Source organism: Periophthalmus magnuspinnatus, chromosome 8, assembly GCF_009829125.3.
Source record: "Periophthalmus magnuspinnatus isolate fPerMag1 chromosome 8, fPerMag1.2.pri, whole genome shotgun sequence".
Taxonomy (NCBI): domain Eukaryota; kingdom Metazoa; phylum Chordata; class Actinopteri; order Gobiiformes; family Gobiidae; genus Periophthalmus; species Periophthalmus magnuspinnatus.
In genome coordinates this window covers 2,824,894-2,844,582 of record NC_047133.1, presented here as the reverse complement: position 1 = coordinate 2,844,582, position 19,689 = coordinate 2,824,894, and the positions used below count along the sequence as shown (strand labels likewise).

Genomic DNA, 19,689 nt, shown 5'->3' with positions numbered 1-19,689 from the left:
TCCACAGGCTGGGGCAATGCAGGCCCTGATCCAGGCTGGGGGGAGCAAAGGCCCATGTCCACATGGGAAAATAAAGCTTCAGGAAACGGAGGAAGCAGTCAGAGCGGCTGGGACGAAGGCTCCAACAGCAGTAACACATGGAGCAATAACATGAACAAAGATGAGGGGTAATTTTTACTACACAAAGCATAAGTCCATCCTAAACACTTTGGTTTAGCAAAGAAATAACTTTTGAATGCTATATTTTTAGGTCCAACATGTGGAGTAATGCACCCAAGCCTGCGCAGAGCTGGAATGGCAGTGCTGGTGAAAGCTGGGGAAACAATGGAGAAGCTTCGAGGGCAGGGGCCAGCAATCACTGGGGGGATCCTCCAAAAGGAGCTGGCTCTATGGGCTGGGAGAGTGACAGTGACCGGTCTGGCTCTGGGTGCTGGAGTGAGCCGGGTCGTAACAACACCAGCAGCAGTAACACTTGGGGCGGGAGTGGAGGATCGAACACCCCAGACCACAGCACTCCCAACCCTGGCTCCAATTGGGGTGAACCTGTCCACAAGCCCAGTCCTATGACTAAGCACCAAGGCTGGGGAGAACCTATGAAGAACAACTCGAGCACACAGAACTGGGGAGAATCTGCCTCTAAACCTCACAACCCCTCCAACGAGTGGGGCAAGGGCCCAGAATCCAGTGCATCCAGAGGGGGTCAAGGCCCCAACAAGCCCTCAGGTACTCATTGGTTTTAAATCTACATTAATGTTGTGTACTTGGATGTGATGAAATGTTAATATTCAATCACTACATTGTTAACTGAACTCTACAGGCTGGCTGGGTGGACCAATGCCTGCGGTTGGTCCAAAAGAGGAAATGGCGACTGGGTGGGAAGAGCCCTCTCCAGAATCAGTTCGCAGAAAAATGGAAATTGATGATGGAACTGCTGCATGGGGAGATCCAGGTAATACTCAAAGTGTGTACAATCTTTATTACCTCTGCTGTTCAACTGTACATAAACGGTATATAACTGGAAAGTGTGTGTAGGTAAATATGGTGGTGGATCTGTGAACATGTGGAACAAGCCTGGTCAGGTGGATCAAGATGGCCCCTCCACTCCCAACCAGAACCACAGCTCCATGCGCGCCCCACAGCCCATGCAGCCCCAGCCCCAGGAAAAGACCTCTGGGACAGGTATGTGGCGGCTTGACTTATTATAAGGGTAGATTACTCAACATGACATCCCATGTATTATTGGATCTCTAATAGTAATTTGGAATGTGTGCATGTGAAGACGAGTCCAGCTGAGCAGTATGCGCTTGAAATTAGGGCTGTCGTGGTTAAAGAATGTTTGTTGCAATAACTTTACACGCCTCAGCCCTGTGGTCTGTGGTGTATGCGGTATAGCTCTTAGGCCCATAATAATACATGTAAATTTGGGGTTGTACATGAAAAGTAGCTATATAGAACAGAATAGAATAGAGCATGCATCAGAAAAAGCCACTTCCGTTCACTAAATGCACTTCATGTGTTATGAGGATCTATTATTATTTTTATAACGCTGTCCTGCATTGAACTCATGTGGGACAGAACTTGTCGGCTCCGTGGGCAGAGCGCAGGTAATTGAGTGCTGAGCCAAACCTCCCACGTTTTTGGCAGATTAACGGTTTTCATTCAAGTTTGCCTCTCCTGCAGTAAGTGACGTGTAAAGCCCGTACACTCACGGTAAACCCCTGTCTGCTCGAGACTCAAGCCCTCCGACTGAAGGGACGCACTAGCAGAAAATGGAAACTGATGGCACTAGCTTTAGCACCGACATGGATTTTTTTTAAAGGGAGGCACCTTTTCCTCTCACCACTCTCCTCTGATACATATTCCCAACGTCTCCGCAGCACAGAGCTGTGGAAACATGAATTGGTTCATAGCTGAATAGTAAAATTACAGCAGGCATGTGTGTGGAGCCTCATTAAAATGCTAATTGTGGATACCGCAGTCACTTGAGCTCTTGTGTTGTGTGATTGATCAATATTGCAGTTAATGCGACAGCCCTATTTGAAATGTGGTTACAATAATACAAAGAGAACTAGCCATGACAAACCAGTAGTGCTAAAATTTAAGTCAAATCAAAGTAATTTTCATCTGGGTAATTCAGTCAAATGAAGGCTTTTTTTACTCGAATCACAGTAGAGCCCGGACGGACAGACTCTAAATGGAACCTTTTTGAAGTAGTGAATGTAAAGCGGTGCAAAAATATTTCCTTTTTGTGATTTCATTTAAATGCAGCTTAGAATGTAAAAATGTAATTATTTTGTGCCTTTTTTCCCTACCAGGATGGGGTGACCCATATCCTTCTCAAAAGGAATCTTCCACTTGGGGAGAGCCAGCTCCTCCTGTGCCTGTTACTGTGGACAATGGCACATCTGCCTGGGGTAAGCCCATGGACACGTCTGGGTGGGAAGACTCTGGTCGAGATAACAGAGAGAGCTCAGGATGGGGAGGCCAGCAGAAGTCTGGTATGTGGAGGATGGATGCAAAAGCTCAACTGTCCAGTACACTTTTGTTTCTTTGTCTAATAAAATGTCTCTTTGTTCAGGCCCTAAGCCCATGGGGACATGGGGAGGAGACGAGAGCAATACATGGGACCAGGAAGAAGAGGTAGAGATCGGAATGTGGAATGATAGCCAGCAAGACACCCGGTCACATGACCAAAATACCTGGAATTACAAACAGAAAAACTCCAAGGTTAGATCTAATGCATCCTTCTGATGGTCATTGTAAGAAACATTTTGGTACTTGTTAGTACGAGTCCTTATGATGTTCGTACAGAGTAGGAACTAGAGACCTGGGCCAAATTTTGGGACTTTTTCAATTCAATTCGCTTCAACAATATAATTCTTAATTTAGTAAGTAAAGTAGTAATTAACATTCTGTTCATATGTGAGCTTTTTTGAGCTCAAACTTTTGTTTTACTACCCCCACTGAATTAGATATTTAAATGTTCTACACCATATAGATCATAATTTTAGACCCACTTTTCGGCCACAGTGTGTGAATGTGAGCATGGGTAATTCTTCTGACTAAATAGGGACTTGGTACTATTATGTGAAATGCCTATAGAAACTAATGTATGTGATGGCTTGTGTTATAGATGAGTAAACCAGTTCCAAAACAAGACGAGCCATGGATGAAACCCTTTGTCAACCAGTTCAACAGCATGGGTTTCTCTGTGAGTACAAGGGTCTTATTGTGATCTCAGTGACTTGGATGAATGTCCTAACAGTGAGGATGATTATTGCAGAGAGACTCATCTGAAGAACCCATGAAGCCTGGGATGATGCTGGACAAGCGCATGGACATGGGTAGCATGGGGGACCTCAATGGAGTCATGGGAAAGAACCTTGGGTCTCGACATCCACTTCACAAAGACCCTATGGACCGCAGCCCTTATTTTGACAAGGTACATAAAAAATTGACATATTTAACAAGATTAAATCAACCTCAAGTTCACTGAGGATAGTGCAAGTAGCTTTGCGAATTGTCCTTTTATTGCTCTGTAGTGCCCCTCAGTGGTTGTTGAACACACTACATCAGGACTTTTCTGCACAGCTCTCATTTAAAGGGACATATGTTTGTGTTTATATTTCTTGATATTGTAGCTACAGCTACTTTGTTCCTTAGCTTTTTTCTGCTTGTCCATCTTTTACTTTCCCAAAGTAACGTTTGGATTTTCTCCTCTCCCTCCTCCTTCTCTGCTCTCTCGTGGCCTGCTTCTGCTTTGCGCCTGGCTTCTGCAGTTGTCCGTTTCACCATCAGCTTACAATAACCCAGCTTCTGATGAGCTCTCCTCCACCAATCAGGCCATGAACTTTCCTAACACCAAGTCTGTTCAGTCTGTCCCTACTCTTGACCCTGTGTCATCTCCTGCTCACTCTCTCCCCGCTGCTGTACGCCAGGTGAGTTTAGGAGTCCCTCTTGGGGTACATTTTGTCTTTGCTGCTTTATACTGCAATACCCAGTGACTCCATATCAGTGGTAAACACATTTTAAACAAACAATTGGGTTTAAAAGAGTGTTAGATAATTCTATGTGTGCGACTCTGTGTCTACTTAGAATGTTAAATCCCTGGTGGGTGGCATCAGCGTAGCACAGGGCAGAGGTGGTCCTCAGTCCCAGGTTCCTCAACACAGCCTTCGTAACCAAGTGCCTGCACCCATCCTACCCTCTCAGGTAGCACACTACCAGAGAATATTATATGGCTGGGTTATATTCATTTGCAAGTGATCTATTTGAACTGCTTGATTTGATGTTTATTTATTTTTAAGATATCGTTTTTTGCCATTTCCTCTATTCATGTTTATTTGATGGCACAACCTCACTCCTCCATGTATGTGCTGTTTGTGCATTGCCTCTTTGAAGTCAAAACTGATACAGAGCTGTTACAAACAAGCTTACTATTTACCTTTTTTGTTTACATGGAATACATGGTCTTAAGTTATGTTTTCTTGTGTGCCCGTTTGGGAGGTGTGGCAGTGTGTTTGGCGCGGGATGGGAGTTCACGCGAGAGGGTCTGGGGTTAGCTACTCTTGTTCACTGAGATGCTAAGGATGAAGGAATAAAAGTTATCTGAAAGAACAACGTTTTTTATTGAATAAACATTGGTAGCAGAGGATGGCTGCTGCTGGTAATTACAAGATTCTGCCGCCATTTGATGAGAAGATGTCTTATGAAACTTGGAAAAATGAAATTGAAATCTGGAGATTAGTGACCGATCTGGACAAAAAGAAGCAAGCGCTAGCAGTTACCTTATCGCTAACAGGACGGGCGAGGGAAAGTGCGCTGATGATTCCCGCTGATGGTTTGAATGCTGACACCGGTATGGCTGCTCTATTGGAAAAACTAGACTCCGTGTTCTTAAAAGAAGAAAAGGATCACCAATACGAGGCGTACCTGGAGTTTGATCGTGTCACTACAGAGAGCGCTGTGTCCATGGTGGATTACATTGTCCAGTTTGAACGCTACAACAGGATGTGTAAATTCAGAATGGAGCTTACAGATGCCGTGCTAGCCTTTAAACTGCTAGATACGGCTGGACTCAATATAAAAGATAAACAGTTGGCACTCACAGCCTGCCCCGCTGTCTCCTTTGCCAATGTGAAATCAGCTTTGAAAAGAATTTTTGGAGACGTGACATGACCACGCAAGGGCAGCAGTCCGATGCAAATGAGTAATGACAGTGAGTGCGCCTATTACACGAGATATACCGGTAAAAGAGACAGCAAAACAAACAGTCCACAAGGCCAAAAGGTGGCGCAAGGCACAAACCCCATTGATAAACATGGGAGGAGAACAAGGTGTGCAGTTTGCCAGAGCACATTTCACTGGGAAAAAGACTGTCCAAACAAGAGGGAACATGTGAAAGTGACAGAAGATGATGAGCAAAAGGCTGAATATGAGGAATGCAACATCACTTTGTTTTCAGATGAGAGACTGTCTGACACAGATGTCTTTATGGTGGAGGCTTTGGGGTCAGCAGTAATCGACACAGCCTGCACAAGAACAGTGTGTGGAGAAAAATGGCTGGAAGATTATACAAGTGGACTGAAAAAAGTGAGTTACACAAAATAGTAGGTGAAATCAGTGCAAGGCCATTCAGATTTGGTGATGGTAAAGTTGTTCATTCCACATGAAAAGTTACCTTGCCAGCAAAAATAGGTCAGACCAAATGCAAAATGGAAACAGAGGTTGTCCCTGCAAACATACCATTGTTGCTAAGCAAGGCTTCACTAAAAAGGGCAAGTGCAGTGTTAGACATTGAACATGACAAAGCGACAATGTTCAAACAACCTGTTAAACTTGAACTGACATCTTCTGGACATTACTGTGTGACCTTGAGAGACAAGAGCAGTCAGGATTAAAAGGAGACAAGAAGTGAAGATGAGGAGATTCTCATTGTTATAGAAAATATGAGTACAGAAGAAAAAACTTTGGAAACTACACAGACAGTTTGGACACGCCTCAGTTGACAGGTTGCAGAAATTACTTACCTGTTCAGGCGCTCACGACAAAGCAGCACTATTCTCAAGAGCATTGTAAAAAACTGTGAAACATGTGCCAGGTACAGCAAGCCAAAACATAAGCCAATAGTTGGTCTGCCGATAGCTACAACCTATAATGAAACAGTGGCTGTTGACTTGCATGAGCTTGACCATAATGTGTGGTATTTGCATGCGATTGACCACTTTACACACTTCAGTGCAGGAAGTATTGTCACAACCAAGAACCCCAAAGAAATTGTGAAGCAGTTTATTCACTGTTGGATCAGTGTTCATGGTCCCCCGCGCAGACTGTTTAGTGACAACGGTGGTGAATTCACTAATGAAGAAATAAAGGACATGGCCGAAAAGTTCAATATTGAAATCAAAACAACTGCAGCTTACAGCCCATGGAGCAATGGCCTTCTGGAAAGGCATAATCAAACTCTCACTATAATATTGCTCAAAGTTAAAAAGGACAACAATTGTGACTGGAGAACAACACTAGATTGGGCACTAATGGCAAGGAACTCTATGCATAATGTAAACGGGTACAGTCCCTACCAACTAGTGTTTGGTCAGAATCCAAACTTGCCCTTCTTGCTTACTGAGAAACCCCCTGCCGTGGAAACCAGTGTGAGCTCCTGGGTAGCTCAACACATTGCGACGCTACATGCTATGAGAAAGGCATTCACAGAGGCAGAATGCTCCGAAAGACTTAGGAGAGCCATTCGGAAACAACTACGGCCAGTTGATGAAAGGTATGTCACAGGAGATAAAGTCTACTACAAGCGGGTGGACTATGAGTGGAAAGGTCCAGGGGTAGTGATAGGACAAGACAGAGCTGTTGTACCCGTACATAAGATCCTCCATGTCTCACGAATACATCAGTCTAGATTAAGAAAGGTGAATGAAACTCAAACTAAGGCAGGTGATACAAAATCAGAAATGAAAACTATTGAAAACACTATAGCACCACCAGCAGCAGATCTTTCTGACACTGAACGTGATGAAGACGCAACACAAGACCCTGAGTCACTTAACTACAGGAACCAGTCATGGGCAGTCTCAAATACCACAAGCCCCTTCTTCCTATGAAAGCCTTCAATTAAACGCTGGCCAGGTGATTACATATATAGACAATGAAAGTGGTCAAAGCCGTACTGGAAAAGTCCTTAGCCGAGCAGGGAAGGCTAAGGGAAAACATAAAGACTTATACAACTTGCAGTTCAGCCAGCCTCAGGAAATAGTAGGTACATCAGGATCAGTCAACCTTGAAGTAATGGACAGTGTTCAAGTGGTCCCCTCAGAAAGTAAGGAGTGTGCTTACAGTTAAAAGCTGCCTTTCAGGTAGGACGGGAAGAGCACAATGACTTCAGCTACATTGGAATGGAAGTTCATTCGGTGGAGGGTGAGATACAAGTACAACAAAGATCATACATTCAGCATCTGCAGGCTATTCCTATTGATCCCACCAGAGCAACACAGCGTGAACTAGCATCGACAGCCAATGAAATGGACATGCTTAAGTCAAAGATTGGACAAATACTGTGGGTAGCAAGGCAAAGTAGACCAGACATTATGTGTGACATATCAATCTTGGCATCTAACACCAAACATGCTACTATTCAGACTCTGCACTGTGCAAACAAACTTATTAGAAAAGTCAAGTCAGACGATGTCATGTTGAGGTTTCAGCACCTGGGAGAGAACAGCTCCCTCAAACTGGTGTATAGTGACTCCTCCATGGGAAACCTGACAGATGGAGGTACACAGGGTGGACACTTCATCATGCTCATGGGTGAAAATGGAAAATTTTCACCCATATCCTGGCAGTCCAAGCGCATCCGGAGAGTCGTGCGGAGTACATTAGCAGGAGAGACTTTGGCGCTTGCAGATGGGATTGATAGTGCAGTCTTTCTAGCTACACTTTACTCAGAAATTACCACTAAGGACTACTCATTTAAAACTGTGCCCATTGTTTGCGTAACAGACAATCATTCTCTTCTGGATGCAGTTAAATCTACAAAATCAGTCACTGAGAAAAGACTGCGCCTTGAGATCAGCAGTATGAAGGAGCTCATACACACTGGGACTATTCAGCAGATTGTGTGGTCGGCCACCAAAGAGCAGTTGGCTAACTGCTTGACCAAAAAGGGGGCTCCCGCACTTGGTCTTCTGAAGGCCCTCAGTGAAGGCGTTTGCAAACTAAAAATCTAAATGAACTTTGCAATGCTTTACTTCTGTTGTTTATTGTTTATTTGTTCTTTAAGTAATGTTTGCATGCTTTATTGTTATGGCACTTTTCTAAAAAGAAAAAAGGGGGAGATTAAGTTATGTTTTCTTGTGTGCCCATGTGGGAGGTTTGGGAGGTGTGGCAGTGTGTTTGGCGCGGGATGGGAGTTCACGCGAGAGGGTCTGGGGTTAGCTACTCTTGTTCACTGAGATGCTAAGGACGAAGGAATAAAAGTTATCTGAAAGAACAACGTTTTTTAATTGAATAAACACATGGAACAAGAAACAATCTTATTGTTGCCCCATAAGACATCTAGGTTGTTAAGGAGAAAGGGTTAAAGAGCTCAACAGTTTCTCACAGACCATGTGTCAGAGCTGTAAGATGAAATGGATATAATATTAAAACGCTGACAGAATCCTGTGGCAAAGGCTGGGGATCTGTATAGACCTAGTTTCTGGATAGCTAGGTACACTGACTTGTTATTTAAACCTATTTGTTATGTGTTTAGGTCCCTCCATCTCTGCTGAAGTACCCAGGAGGCAATGGAGGCTTGAACCCATTGTTAGGCCCTCAGCAGGTTGCTATGCTCAACCAGCTCTCTCAGTTCAACCAGCTGTCGCAGCTTAACCAAATCAACCAGTTACAGGTAAAAGCAATGCAATTCTGTTCAGAGAAAGTAATTCTGTTTGTCGTTTTTCTCACCTGTGTGGTTTCTCTACAGCGCTTCCTCCTCCAGCAGCAGCAGCAGCAGCAGCAAAAGGCTCAGACTCAGAGAGCTATGGCTGTGGGACGGCCATCTGAACAGGTCAGCCTTTTTCACTGTAAAACTATTTAGGGCAGTTTGTTTGGTGGGGACTTGGGGCTTGTCCTTGTTCACACCCTGAGAACTAGTGTTTGAGATGTCTTCTCTGTGGTTAGGCCCGTCCGATTGGCTCCTCTCCATTGATGATGCAGCCTCCACGACACTTGGATCCCTCTTTTATAAAACAACCCCTACCAATGAAGCCGTACCTGGACAATTACTTTTCCCACAACAATCCCGACATGCAGAAGGATGCAGCTCCTCTTGGACCCTTCGGCAACTTCCCTTTAAGTATGTTCTCAAACTTTTTGTTTTCATAAACAAGTCTTGTAAATTTTCAACAAAAATAATAATCTAAAAATGAGAGTGCAAATGCATGTGTTTGTTTTTGTGCCCTAATTCTGTATGTGTATGGCATCTGCAGGTGTGAACTCAAACCTGAATGTACCCATGGACATGGGTGGCAGTGGATCCCTGAACTACAAAGAGCCGCCCCAGTCCAGACTGAAGAAACTGTGGGCCACTGACCCTCTGGAGCAAAACAGCAAACCTGGTACAAATGATGGTTTAAAGCCTTAAACGCGTAGTCCAGAGATGGTGTCATTCTGTCAAATGGAATAAATTGAGTTTTTATTTTGTAAAAGGAAAAACACTTTTAGTCCTGTGGAAGTTGTTAAACTACTAGCCATCCCTTGTTATCGTGTGTCGATGGGGAGGGGCATGCATTTGTGAAACTACTGTGGCCAATTCAAAATGTATATGGTCTGATTGAAACATATTGATATTTGATATTTGGCAAAGGGTAACCCTATGTTTGTCGGTGAGTTCGCTAAATTGCGTTTTACTTTTTACCCTACAGGTGCTATGTCTTCTGGGTTGCGTCTGGAAGACTCTCCCTTCTATGACTTCCTGTCCCCTGGCCCATCTCCACTGAGTCCTCCTGGCCAATCTTTAGGCTCAGTGGGCGATAGCTGGCCCCCTCGTGCCAACTCTCCCCCGCCCCATGGAACAACTGGCACATGGCCACCAGGTAGTCAGTCACACAAGGAAAAGAGAGATGGTTATCTTTGAGTACTTACAAAGTCTCTGTGATTGTAGAGTTTCGGCCTGGTGAGCCTTGGATTGGCTACCCCAACATTGACCCTCAGACTGACCCCCATCTGACCCCTGGAAGTGTCATCAACAATCTTTCCATCAACACCGTCCGCGACACAGACCACCTCAGGGACAGGAACAACGGTATGACACTAACAATACCATGGCCTGGGCTTTGCCAGGATCACGACAGGAGAGTGTGTATTGAGTGCTACCACTAAACAGTGTTTTTGTTTTTAGGGCCATCCTCATCACTGAACACCACGATGCCTTCTAATAGTGCCTGGCCATCCATTCGTGCCTCCAGCCACAGCAGCTCCCTCACCAGTACAGCACAAAGCACTTCAGGTGTGTTTCTTTTAACTTTTGTTTCAGTCATTTAAGTTTATTTACTACAGGTACTTTGGCAATTAACTGATTTAAAACTATAGTGACAGTTTGTCGAAAATTTTAAACTTACAAAAATATAACTAGTGAATCCTAAAACGGAATACCTCTGTCATCAATACAGAAAATTGCAGGGACAATTTCCGTTTTCTGGCCGTTTAAACAAAAAATAGTTGCTGTTGATTTTTATTACTCTAATTATAACTATTGAATAGGTTTTGCCCCTTGTAAACATAATGGTTGCTAAGTAACAGTTTTGGTGGAGTTTTTTTTACTTCCTGGTTGGACATGGGTAGCTGACATGCAGGAAGTATTCCATAACTTTAAATCTTGCAGTGCATGTGGGAGATTTTACTAGATTTAATCTCATCTGCCATAAATTTCCTTTCTCCTTGCAGCCAGACCCGCTGACTCGAAATGGTCTCCTGGTGGTAGTTCTGTGTCCAACACCTCCCTCGCCCATGAGCTGTGGAAGGTGCCCCTGCCTTCTAAAGGACTGTCTGTGGCAGCCCCCTCCAGACCCCCTCCTGGCCTCACCACCCAGAAGCCCAGTTCCGGCTCCTCGGGCTGGGATAGTTCTTCGCTAAGGCTGGGTGGATGGAGCCCCACAGAGTCCAGATTCACTCCTGGTCAGAGCCAAACTCACTGCTTTCATTCATCACTTCTCCTATTTGAACCCAGTTTATTCAACTAGCCGTGCTGTTGCAGGTTCCAGCTGGAGTGACAGCAGCTCAGGGAGAACCCAGTGGCTTGTTCTGAAAAATCTCACACCTCAGGTACATGCATGTTATATACTTGTGTCATAGACATTTAGGAAACAACTAAATGATATATATAGGGATATTTGCAAACCCTTTTCACTCTGCTCTGTTCCATTAGATTGATGGCTCTACCCTGAAGACCCTGTGCATGCAGCATGGCCCATTAGACACATTCCACCTCAATCTGCCACATGGGAACGCTGTGGTCTGTTACCGCTCCAAGGAGGAGGCTGCCAAGGCTCAGAAGAGCTTGCACATGTAAGGCCTATGTTACACCTGTGAGGCCTGCCTTAAACCGCATGGGAATTTCCTGTGTATTCACAATATAGCTATAATCAACATTGACAGCATTCTTGCACTTTTTTTCAGGTGTGTTTTGGGGAACACCACCATTCTGGCTGACATAGCTACAGAGGAGGAAATCAAAGGTTTCTTTGCACAAGGGCAGACACTGGCCACGCCCTCCTCAGGTTGGCAGGCCATTGGCTCCTCTCAGAGCCGGATGGAGCAGTCTCACCCCTTTCCCAGCCGTGCAGTTGAACCAAACCAGTGGAACAGCAGCGATCTCCACAGCACCTCCCTCTGGGGAGGGCCTAATTATTCCAGTGGCCTGTGGGGCAGCACCTCTGGCACCGAGGCTGGAAGGATGAGCAGTCCTTCTCCAATCAGCTCCTTCCTCCCGGTGGATCACCTCGCAGGTGCTGGGGATTCCATGTGAACCATCTGTCAATCAAACCATTTGGGGGAGGGTTAGTACAAAATCAACTGAAGAAAAGTTCTTAAATGTAGTTCTACATGCAAAGGCACTAGTTGGACTCTTACAAGATATTCAACAAAGCGGGGTTACCCCTGTGGAAAACAAGTTACGTTTCTCTCTGCACATAAGTCCACTTTGTTTTAGCCCAAAAACATATCAGTCAAAATACTTGAATCATGCAGGCCAATTCTATAATGTGAATGGATGGATATTTGCTTCCAGGTAGTGCTCTTTCAGACCGAAAAAAAGCTTCAATCGAGCTCATTATTATTAATATTATTATTATATATTTTTGTTTCATTTGTCATGTTTATTACAATTCCAATTCTTTAATTTTAAAATTTCTTTTTGTTTTATTTTTTGCATTCGTTTGCCGACAATGTTGGAGTATGAGCTTTTTAACTTTGCACTGAATGTGTGTGTTTTTTTTCTTGGTATATATAATCTGCAATATAGAGGGAGCAGCCAGTTTTTCCAGTGTAGCTGTTTACTCATTGAGGTCCTCACCATATGTATGAACGTATGTGTGCACAAAAGTGTGTGTGGAAGTACTTGGTGTGTGTGTGTGAGTGTATGCTCCTCTCTGCCTTGGCACGCCTACCTTACTGCGATGTTGTGGAGTTCAAGATCAACAGATCAGATTATCTGCTGATAGTTTAAGTGACATTAAAAAGTATTGCACCTATCTTGATTTTAAAACTAAAGAACGTCGAGCTCTGCAGTGCAAAGGACTGTAGCCACAGCTGGGACTAGCAAGCCTTGTCTGCCTAATGTAGGAGGCAGGGCCCATCTAGCAAGCCCCTTGGCCGCTAAGTGGCAGGGGGAACAGCACTTTCAGAATAGGCTTTCAATGTTTTGGAGGTGCCACACCGCAACCTCTTGTTTACAAGACTTAGGAGGCGAAAAGTGTGTTCATTCTTCATTTTAATGAAACATAAAATACATAAACTTGTACAAAAATAAATAAAATGCAAAGAACAAAAAAATCATAAAAATATAAAAATACAAAAAACATTGAGGATGAAGACAATGCTTTGTAACTCTGGGAATTCGGATCAGTGTTTTTGGCCATGGCGTTGGTTATTTGAACTATTCCTCTTTGTCTGCTAAATAACCAGCAGTGGTTCTCAGGAAATTAAGCCAGTTTTCCCCCTTTGTAGTTGAACAAAACTACTACTCCTTGTAGGAAAAGAAAATCCAACTTCTAGCACTGAAAAACCATGTATAGGTCTGTTTTTTTCCTTCTGCCAAATAACTGCTTTAAGCTGGAGAAGCTCATCACATGCTTTGAATATGCTGTCTACTGGAGGCTGACCACCTCCGCTCCCCTGATCCAAGAATCACAAGTGGGGAGTGTTTATTGTATGCCTGTGTGACTGTCAGTGGAATTGTTTTGTCTTGTTGGACTTGTAAACCAAGAGAAAGGCAAATCTATATCTATGCATACTGTAACCTCTCGTAAAGGCCTAATGAGAGGCTTTTTTTTCTCCATATCTCACAATGTTTTAACAATTTCATTAAGTACAACAAAAATGCTTTTTTTATTGCTCTCATTGCCACAAATGTGTTCTGAGAAATGTTAAAGTTTAAAAACAAAAAAAAAGATTGATTGAAGAGGATATTTTAACAGTGCAAAAGTCGTCCACATTTCATTGCCTTGATCCTAACTGTGTCCGAAGATGCAACAAGTCAAGTGGCTTCTACCTGTTTACAAATAGATTATGATTGTATTGTTGTACTGTTTTTTTTTTCTTTTTTTTTTTTTTTTCTTTTTTTTTGAGGGGGGAGGGGGGTATTCATCTGAAGTTCCTGAATTGTGTTTTGAATAAGTTCTACTGCTGGAGTGTGTGTGACTTATTGTTGTGAATGTAATCCACTTACTTTTATTTTCGTGGCAAAAAATACAATTGTGAATACTAGATTTGGTTACTATAATGCACAATTGTGGGAATACCCAAATCTTCAGAGTACATGAACAATACGTCAGCATTAGCAAAGCCATGGACCTTAATTATTTCCACATCCTTGTTCAGTGTGCACATTTCCCCCGTAACAAAAAAAACTTAAGTTTCGATTTCAGAAATACTGCAGCTGTTAGCATTTGTTGTGTTTGTAAGTTAAATCTTGTAAATTAAATATGTAGTGAGACAAACCCATAAGTATTAGCCAGATTTGACATTGGTGCATGCCAGTATTGAACTGCTCTCTACCAAATACTTCAATCATACAGAATGAATAGTTTACTTAATTCCAGATTTCTTTTGCTTAAAATATATATTTGTGTAATGTTTTGTTGTCTTGTTTTAACTAATGTTGTCAAGCGTAAATGTAAAAATATTTTTTTTTTTTTTTTTTTTTTTTTGAGTAACTTAGTTGACAAATAGAACTGAGGAGCCTTGGATTTTTGCACTTGGTTGGATGGATGGTTGGATGGACAGTGTAATGAGTTTCCAGGAGGGTTGTAAGTTGTGTGATTGTGCGTTTGTGTCCGTGTGTGTGTGTGTGTGACAGGGTAAAGCGTGTCCATTGACAGTGTTTTCCATGACTGTGAGATGTAGTTGGTGCTCAGTTGGTCCCATTTTAGGTTTACTTCCTGTTTACGGACCGGCCAGTCAGCAGTGACCTTGTGCGTGAACCGGGTCAGAATGTAGCTGCAAACGGTTAATCGATTACTAAGCCTTGATCAGCCTCAGTATAAGAAGAAAAAAAAACATTAGGTAAAGCAATTACTGCTGAATGTTTTAATTTTAAGTATTCAACTACTGTATTATGCCAGATTGCTTGTGGCCTGAGCTTGACTGAATAGGGGGATGGTTGCTGTTGACTCGCAAGTTGTGTTTTTTTTGTTTTTTTTTTAAGGTGATTGGCTGCTTTATCCTGGCTTTTCAGGGACTTACACTAGTTTGCTAGCTTCAGGCCTCCTTTTCCAAAACCCTAAGCTAACTACTGAAGAGGAGACGCAAAACTGACAGGGCCAAGTTCACCTGTAAAGTCAATATTCCTCTTCAGCTTTCACTTAAATAATAGTTCACTTTATTTGTTGGGGTTCTGGCAGTACATATCTTAAGGCACAGATCTGGGTGCCTGTTTTGGCCTCATTCTTAGAAGCATTAGTGGGCCAACAAGTGCCCAGGCCAGGCACTCAGGAGGCAGTGTTGGTCTTGTGTAGGAGAAGGGACAAAAGACATCTAACACACCTGTGAGCCATTTTGATGTTACTGTTCATGTTCCCAGGATGTTTTGTTTTCTCCAATCTACTTTGTGTATATGTGTTTGTGGAAGAATCAGCTGTGTGTGTGAATGCAGAACATATGCCAAATCAAGGAGTGAAGGTGACAGGGAAGGAAAGGGATTGCGTTTTTTCCTTGTTGTTTATGTGCGTGTTTCTGTGTTTAAAAAGCTGGACAATGCTAATGCTTGAAGAAATATGTAATTTGCGAAAGGATGGTGACAGAAAAACCACCATGAGCAATGTACAATCCCCAGGGCTGCCAAGCAGCTTCCCACCAGGGCCAGATGAGGGGAGGCAGGAGGGTACAGGGAAGCTGACTGGTGACACTCTACTACTTTGAATATTTAAGAAAAATGTGACTTTTTTTCCTCTAAACTTTCCTGTGAGCATATTGTATCATTACTTGTACACCTGACTGCTCCTACTGTTGAACAAAAGTGCTAAGGCTTTTTTTTTACTTTACACACAAAAAGAAAAAAAAATCACAAAACCACAAAAATAATAGAAAAACTGTGATAATCTGCTGTTTTTAATTTCACATTTAGTATATATACACACAAACCCTGAAAAGCTTTAGTCTAACCAGCACAAAGATTTGGGTGGTGTGGGTGGGCTTTGGGGTGGTAAAGACGGGGGTGGGGTTGCTCAGAGAGACTATGCAGTGGAGTGTTAAACCCAAGATTCCATATCTACCTTGGGTTTTGCTTTCTTGTCTCAAAATATTTCCCCATAAATTTGAGAAAGCAGTTGGAAATACCAACAATATTCCTCAAACATGTGCCATTATTGAATTGTGCTACTAGTACCACAACTAATAATGAAAAACCTTTATAACTTAGCAGCCATTGGGCCAGTTGTAGCAGAGGTGAAGGAGAGGTTAGGTCTATTTCTTTACTTTCACAGCTTGTCTTCTCCATGACGAGAGGAATGAGGCCGGTGAAACTGCAGATTTTACACAAGTACACTTTTATAGAGATTCTATTAACTCTGTGTGTAGTTTGATCACCTGTAAACCTATTATGCACATAGCTTTGGGAGACTGTTGAAACTATATAATATATATGAATATAAACATATGTCTATAATCCATGAAAGGAAGTTTTTTCCTGTAAACGGAAATACACTTTTTTTAATTTTCAAATGTCTTCCTGGGGTCATCAACGGATTTTATCTTAAACTTTAGGGGAACTGCACTTTTTGAAGGACAATCTTATTTGTATGGGTATAAATTTGACAAATTAAGAAGTGACATATTACAAGGAATAGAAAACAAACTCCAGTGTGCTCCAATAATGAATGTCTACTCTGATGCTGTCTGTATGTGTTTGGTTCATTTAACTTTTTATTCTTTTGTTGCTTGGTTTGTTCTGTATTTTTCTTTTCTGGATTTTAGTGCTCTTAAGAGAATCTGTACTAAGGTGTAGACTAGTAGGTTGTAGGTCTTCTGTTGACTGTACTCTGTACACTGATTACTGTTTGTAACCCTCTGGCTCCGACAGCCAGCATACAAAGCTGTATAACCTGGGTACAACCCTCAATAAAAGACTAACAATTATACAACACCTGTTTGTGTCGCTCAGTTTGCTTTTAAAGGGAATTTAATGTAAAATGTCAGCCAACTAGCTCAACATTTAAACTGGTACTTTTTTAAGCACTGCATTTGTTTGCACGATGCAGCTTTTATGATGGAGGGTCTTCCACCTGCGCTTTGCCAGGAGGATTTCAGAATATGACATTAAACTGACCAACATGGACACTGGTCAGATTATGAGAAGATCAATATACATTTTGAAATCAAATTATTTTTCATACTGTGGTGAGATATTTCAGGCAAAGCAATAACAGCTGTGAAGCTGGTGGTGGACCCTCCACCAGAAGAGTGACATAGTTATGCCTTTAATTGATTGCAAGGATTCAACTAAACTTTAAGCAAAAGTATCTACAGCGGATACAATAGTGAAACCATAGGGGTCTTTATTGATCTGTTGGAGAAATAACATCTGAAATGCCAAGCTTCACAGATGCTTTTGAAGCATGTCATTTAAATACACAGCTACAACAGCTGACACAAGTGGTGATGCACAGGACACGCTGCAGAGATGTGAGAAAAAGTTCAGTTTGCTTCATAAGTACTTGTCTTTATGTTGAGTCACAATAGAAGTCTCCCCTAAAAGATGAATACAAATTTGTACAATTAAACTAAACATGGCTTGATGGCAGAACAACAAAACGAGACTTGCCTCTTGAAACAATATAAACATTATTCATAAACGTCCTTTTTGTCTGCAATATATTGTACAATTTCTTCAGGAGTCATCAACTTCTCTGCTTCTGCATCTGGAATCTCAAACCCTAAAAATAAAAATAATTATTTACTGCTGTCACAACATTAAAAGTGCTGACAAACATCTAAATGTAATTTAGTTATTAACTCACCAAACTCATCTTCCATGGCCATGATGATCTCAACCTGATCCAGGCTGTCCAGGCCCAGGTCTTTCATAAAATGGGAAGATGCCTGCAGCTGAAAGACAAAATTCATCCTTTAGAAAGGCTTGTACTGGCCAAGACCAAAAGAAATGCAAATGATGTGCAACTCGAAATTGAAAATATGATATGTTCACTTACCTTCTCTGGGTTGATCTTGTCATAGAGTTTGAGAACATACAAAACCCGGTCTCTGATGGTGTCAAAGGTCAGAGGGGGCAGGTCTCCATACAGTCTACAGGACACACTCAGTGGGGGGATCTAGGGAAATGAGGATGTAGTTAGTGACAATACACAGTTGCACTGCTGTACATACATTTGTCCTCTATACATAATCTATTACACTATCAGCAGCAATCTGATCAGAACTGAAGAAGCGGCTTGGATGAGCAGCCAAACATCTTCACTCCTACAACGATTTGTCCAGCTCAGATTTAAACTTCGTCTTTTGTTACTATACCAGTTCAAGCACTAAAGTGAAATGAAGTACAAGGGCACATGTCCATCATGGATCACCTGCTACAGCAAGTCAGAATACTACATGTCAGAGGTGGGACCAAGTCCTTGTTTTGCCTCAAGTCTCAAGCCTTTGACCTCAAGTCAGTCCAAATAAGTTGGACAAATAAGTTTCAAATTCTCTCAAGTCTTTATATCCAATTATTGAGTACAGTTTGTATTTTTGCAATTTAAATGTTTTTTGTCAATCTTGCATCTTATTAAAGTCCTTCTCACAAACACAGGAAGTGTGTAGGCGCATTTTACAGTTTTTATTCCTGTAAAAGAACCGTTTAGTAAAAGGCATTTATTTTCTTGATGAGAAGCATCACTAGCCCTTGGAGCCTTGTGTCTCAAGACACAGAGCTCCAAGTCCAAGTACAGTCCTCCACCTAGTGACTCGAGTCCAACTCACGACCTGCAAGTCTCCATCATTGCTTTGTGAGACATATTTATGCTGTAATGAAACAATTGTCCGTATTCGTGCAGAAGTCGAGTCACTCAAACTTAGCTGAAGCACTAACACAACACCAGAGCCTTTAAAAAAAACAAACACAAAACGCGTTTCACTCCATTGCGACAAAACACGCCACGTGCACTGTCCTCACGTCTAAACTGAAGCACGTGCACACTGTTGTGGACATTGTTGTGGACTCTGCCACACACAAACGGCCTGACACTTTTGAAAGACGTCGCTAGGTCATAGCCACCAGCACCAGGCCAAAGCTGCTCAATGTTAGCCGCACTCACCCGGCTCTGCTCGAGCCACCGCGTCCTGCGGCTGTCCCCGGAGAAACACAGGCTCCGGTGAGACACTGTGTTTGAAACAGCAGCGGTTCTGACCGTCAAATTAACCGAACACAGCCTCAGCGAGGGCCGCGCGACAGAGCGGACACACTGCATCAGGACACGAGCCGCCATGATGGACTGTATACTGACTGCTCCCAGCATGCAACGCGAACAAGAAACCGAGGTCTGGCCTGGACACCGTCTGCGCATGCGTAATCAAGATGTTTACGTTTTTTTCTTACAAATATTAAAATGTGTTTAACCTTTTTCCTCTACCATCTATCCTACTTCATTGTAAATTAGAAAATCCAATTAAAAAAGTAAGACATAAAATATAAATAACATTTGATACGTTATGTTCGTTTAAGGCCAGAATAGTCAATTATCGCATCGCACATTCAAAACACCAACACACAGGCTATTAACGATCATTTTGAGTAATATTTTAATTCTGTTATTAGCAGCTCTTTGTTTCCATTAATATTTTTTCTATGCATGTTCGAAATAAACAAGAGCAACAATAAACAACAACAATAATTAATATAATGTACATAACGTAAAATCATTATGTCAGTCCCCAAATGCAAACTTTTCTAGGTCCCTCCCAAAACAAATGTTGTAAACTACCCAG

The 19,689-nt window shown here is 42.4% G+C and overlaps 2 protein-coding genes across 5 annotated transcripts in view; one reads left to right on the top strand and one right to left on the bottom strand.

Annotated features, from left to right (window-relative positions):
• Window positions 1-16,847, top strand: part of LOC117374448 (trinucleotide repeat-containing gene 6A protein-like) — a 28,194-nt gene extending 11,347 nt beyond the window's left edge. For 2 of the 3 annotated variants that reach the window (XM_055223874.1, XM_033970572.2), the window contains 20 exons: window positions 8-167; window positions 251-723; window positions 818-949; window positions 1,033-1,179; window positions 2,316-2,498; window positions 2,579-2,727; window positions 3,134-3,211; window positions 3,284-3,442; window positions 4,096-4,212; window positions 8,762-8,899; window positions 8,975-9,058; window positions 9,172-9,346; window positions 9,480-9,608; window positions 9,915-10,085; window positions 10,154-10,294; window positions 10,391-10,498; window positions 10,936-11,166; window positions 11,246-11,313; window positions 11,417-11,556; window positions 11,668-16,847. In XM_055223874.1, the coding sequence (XP_055079849.1) occupies window positions 8-167; window positions 251-723; window positions 818-949; window positions 1,033-1,179; window positions 2,316-2,498; window positions 2,579-2,727; window positions 3,134-3,211; window positions 3,284-3,442; window positions 4,096-4,212; window positions 8,762-8,899; window positions 8,975-9,058; window positions 9,172-9,346; window positions 9,480-9,608; window positions 9,915-10,085; window positions 10,154-10,294; window positions 10,391-10,498; window positions 10,936-11,166; window positions 11,246-11,313; window positions 11,417-11,556; window positions 11,668-12,016 (3,332 nt within the window). In that variant the 3' untranslated portion in view covers window positions 12,017-16,847. The remainder of the gene's footprint in view (window positions 1-7; window positions 168-250; window positions 724-817; window positions 950-1,032; window positions 1,180-2,315; window positions 2,499-2,578; window positions 2,728-3,133; window positions 3,212-3,283; window positions 3,443-4,095; window positions 4,213-8,761; window positions 8,900-8,974; window positions 9,059-9,171; window positions 9,347-9,479; window positions 9,609-9,914; window positions 10,086-10,153; window positions 10,295-10,390; window positions 10,499-10,935; window positions 11,167-11,245; window positions 11,314-11,416; window positions 11,557-11,667) is intronic. The other variant, XM_055223873.1, reaches the window with a different exon arrangement.
• On the bottom strand, window positions 16,673-19,216 carry ndufab1b (NADH:ubiquinone oxidoreductase subunit AB1b). 2 transcript variants are annotated; one of them, XM_033970575.2, is made up of 5 exons: window positions 19,020-19,216; window positions 17,916-18,035; window positions 17,724-17,811; window positions 17,528-17,639; window positions 16,673-17,454 (listed from the first exon to the last, which is right to left on the bottom strand). In XM_033970575.2, the coding sequence occupies exons 1-4, from the start codon at window positions 19,188-19,190 to the stop codon at window positions 17,548-17,550; spliced, it is 471 nt and encodes a 156-aa protein (XP_033826466.2). In that variant the 5' UTR covers window positions 19,191-19,216; the 3' UTR covers window positions 16,673-17,454; window positions 17,528-17,547. The 2 variants fall into 2 exon arrangements, with proteins under 2 accessions (XP_033826466.2, XP_055079850.1); XM_055223875.1 differs by having other exon boundaries at window positions 17,237-17,639.
• Between the last annotated feature and the right edge of the window lie 473 nt (window positions 19,217-19,689).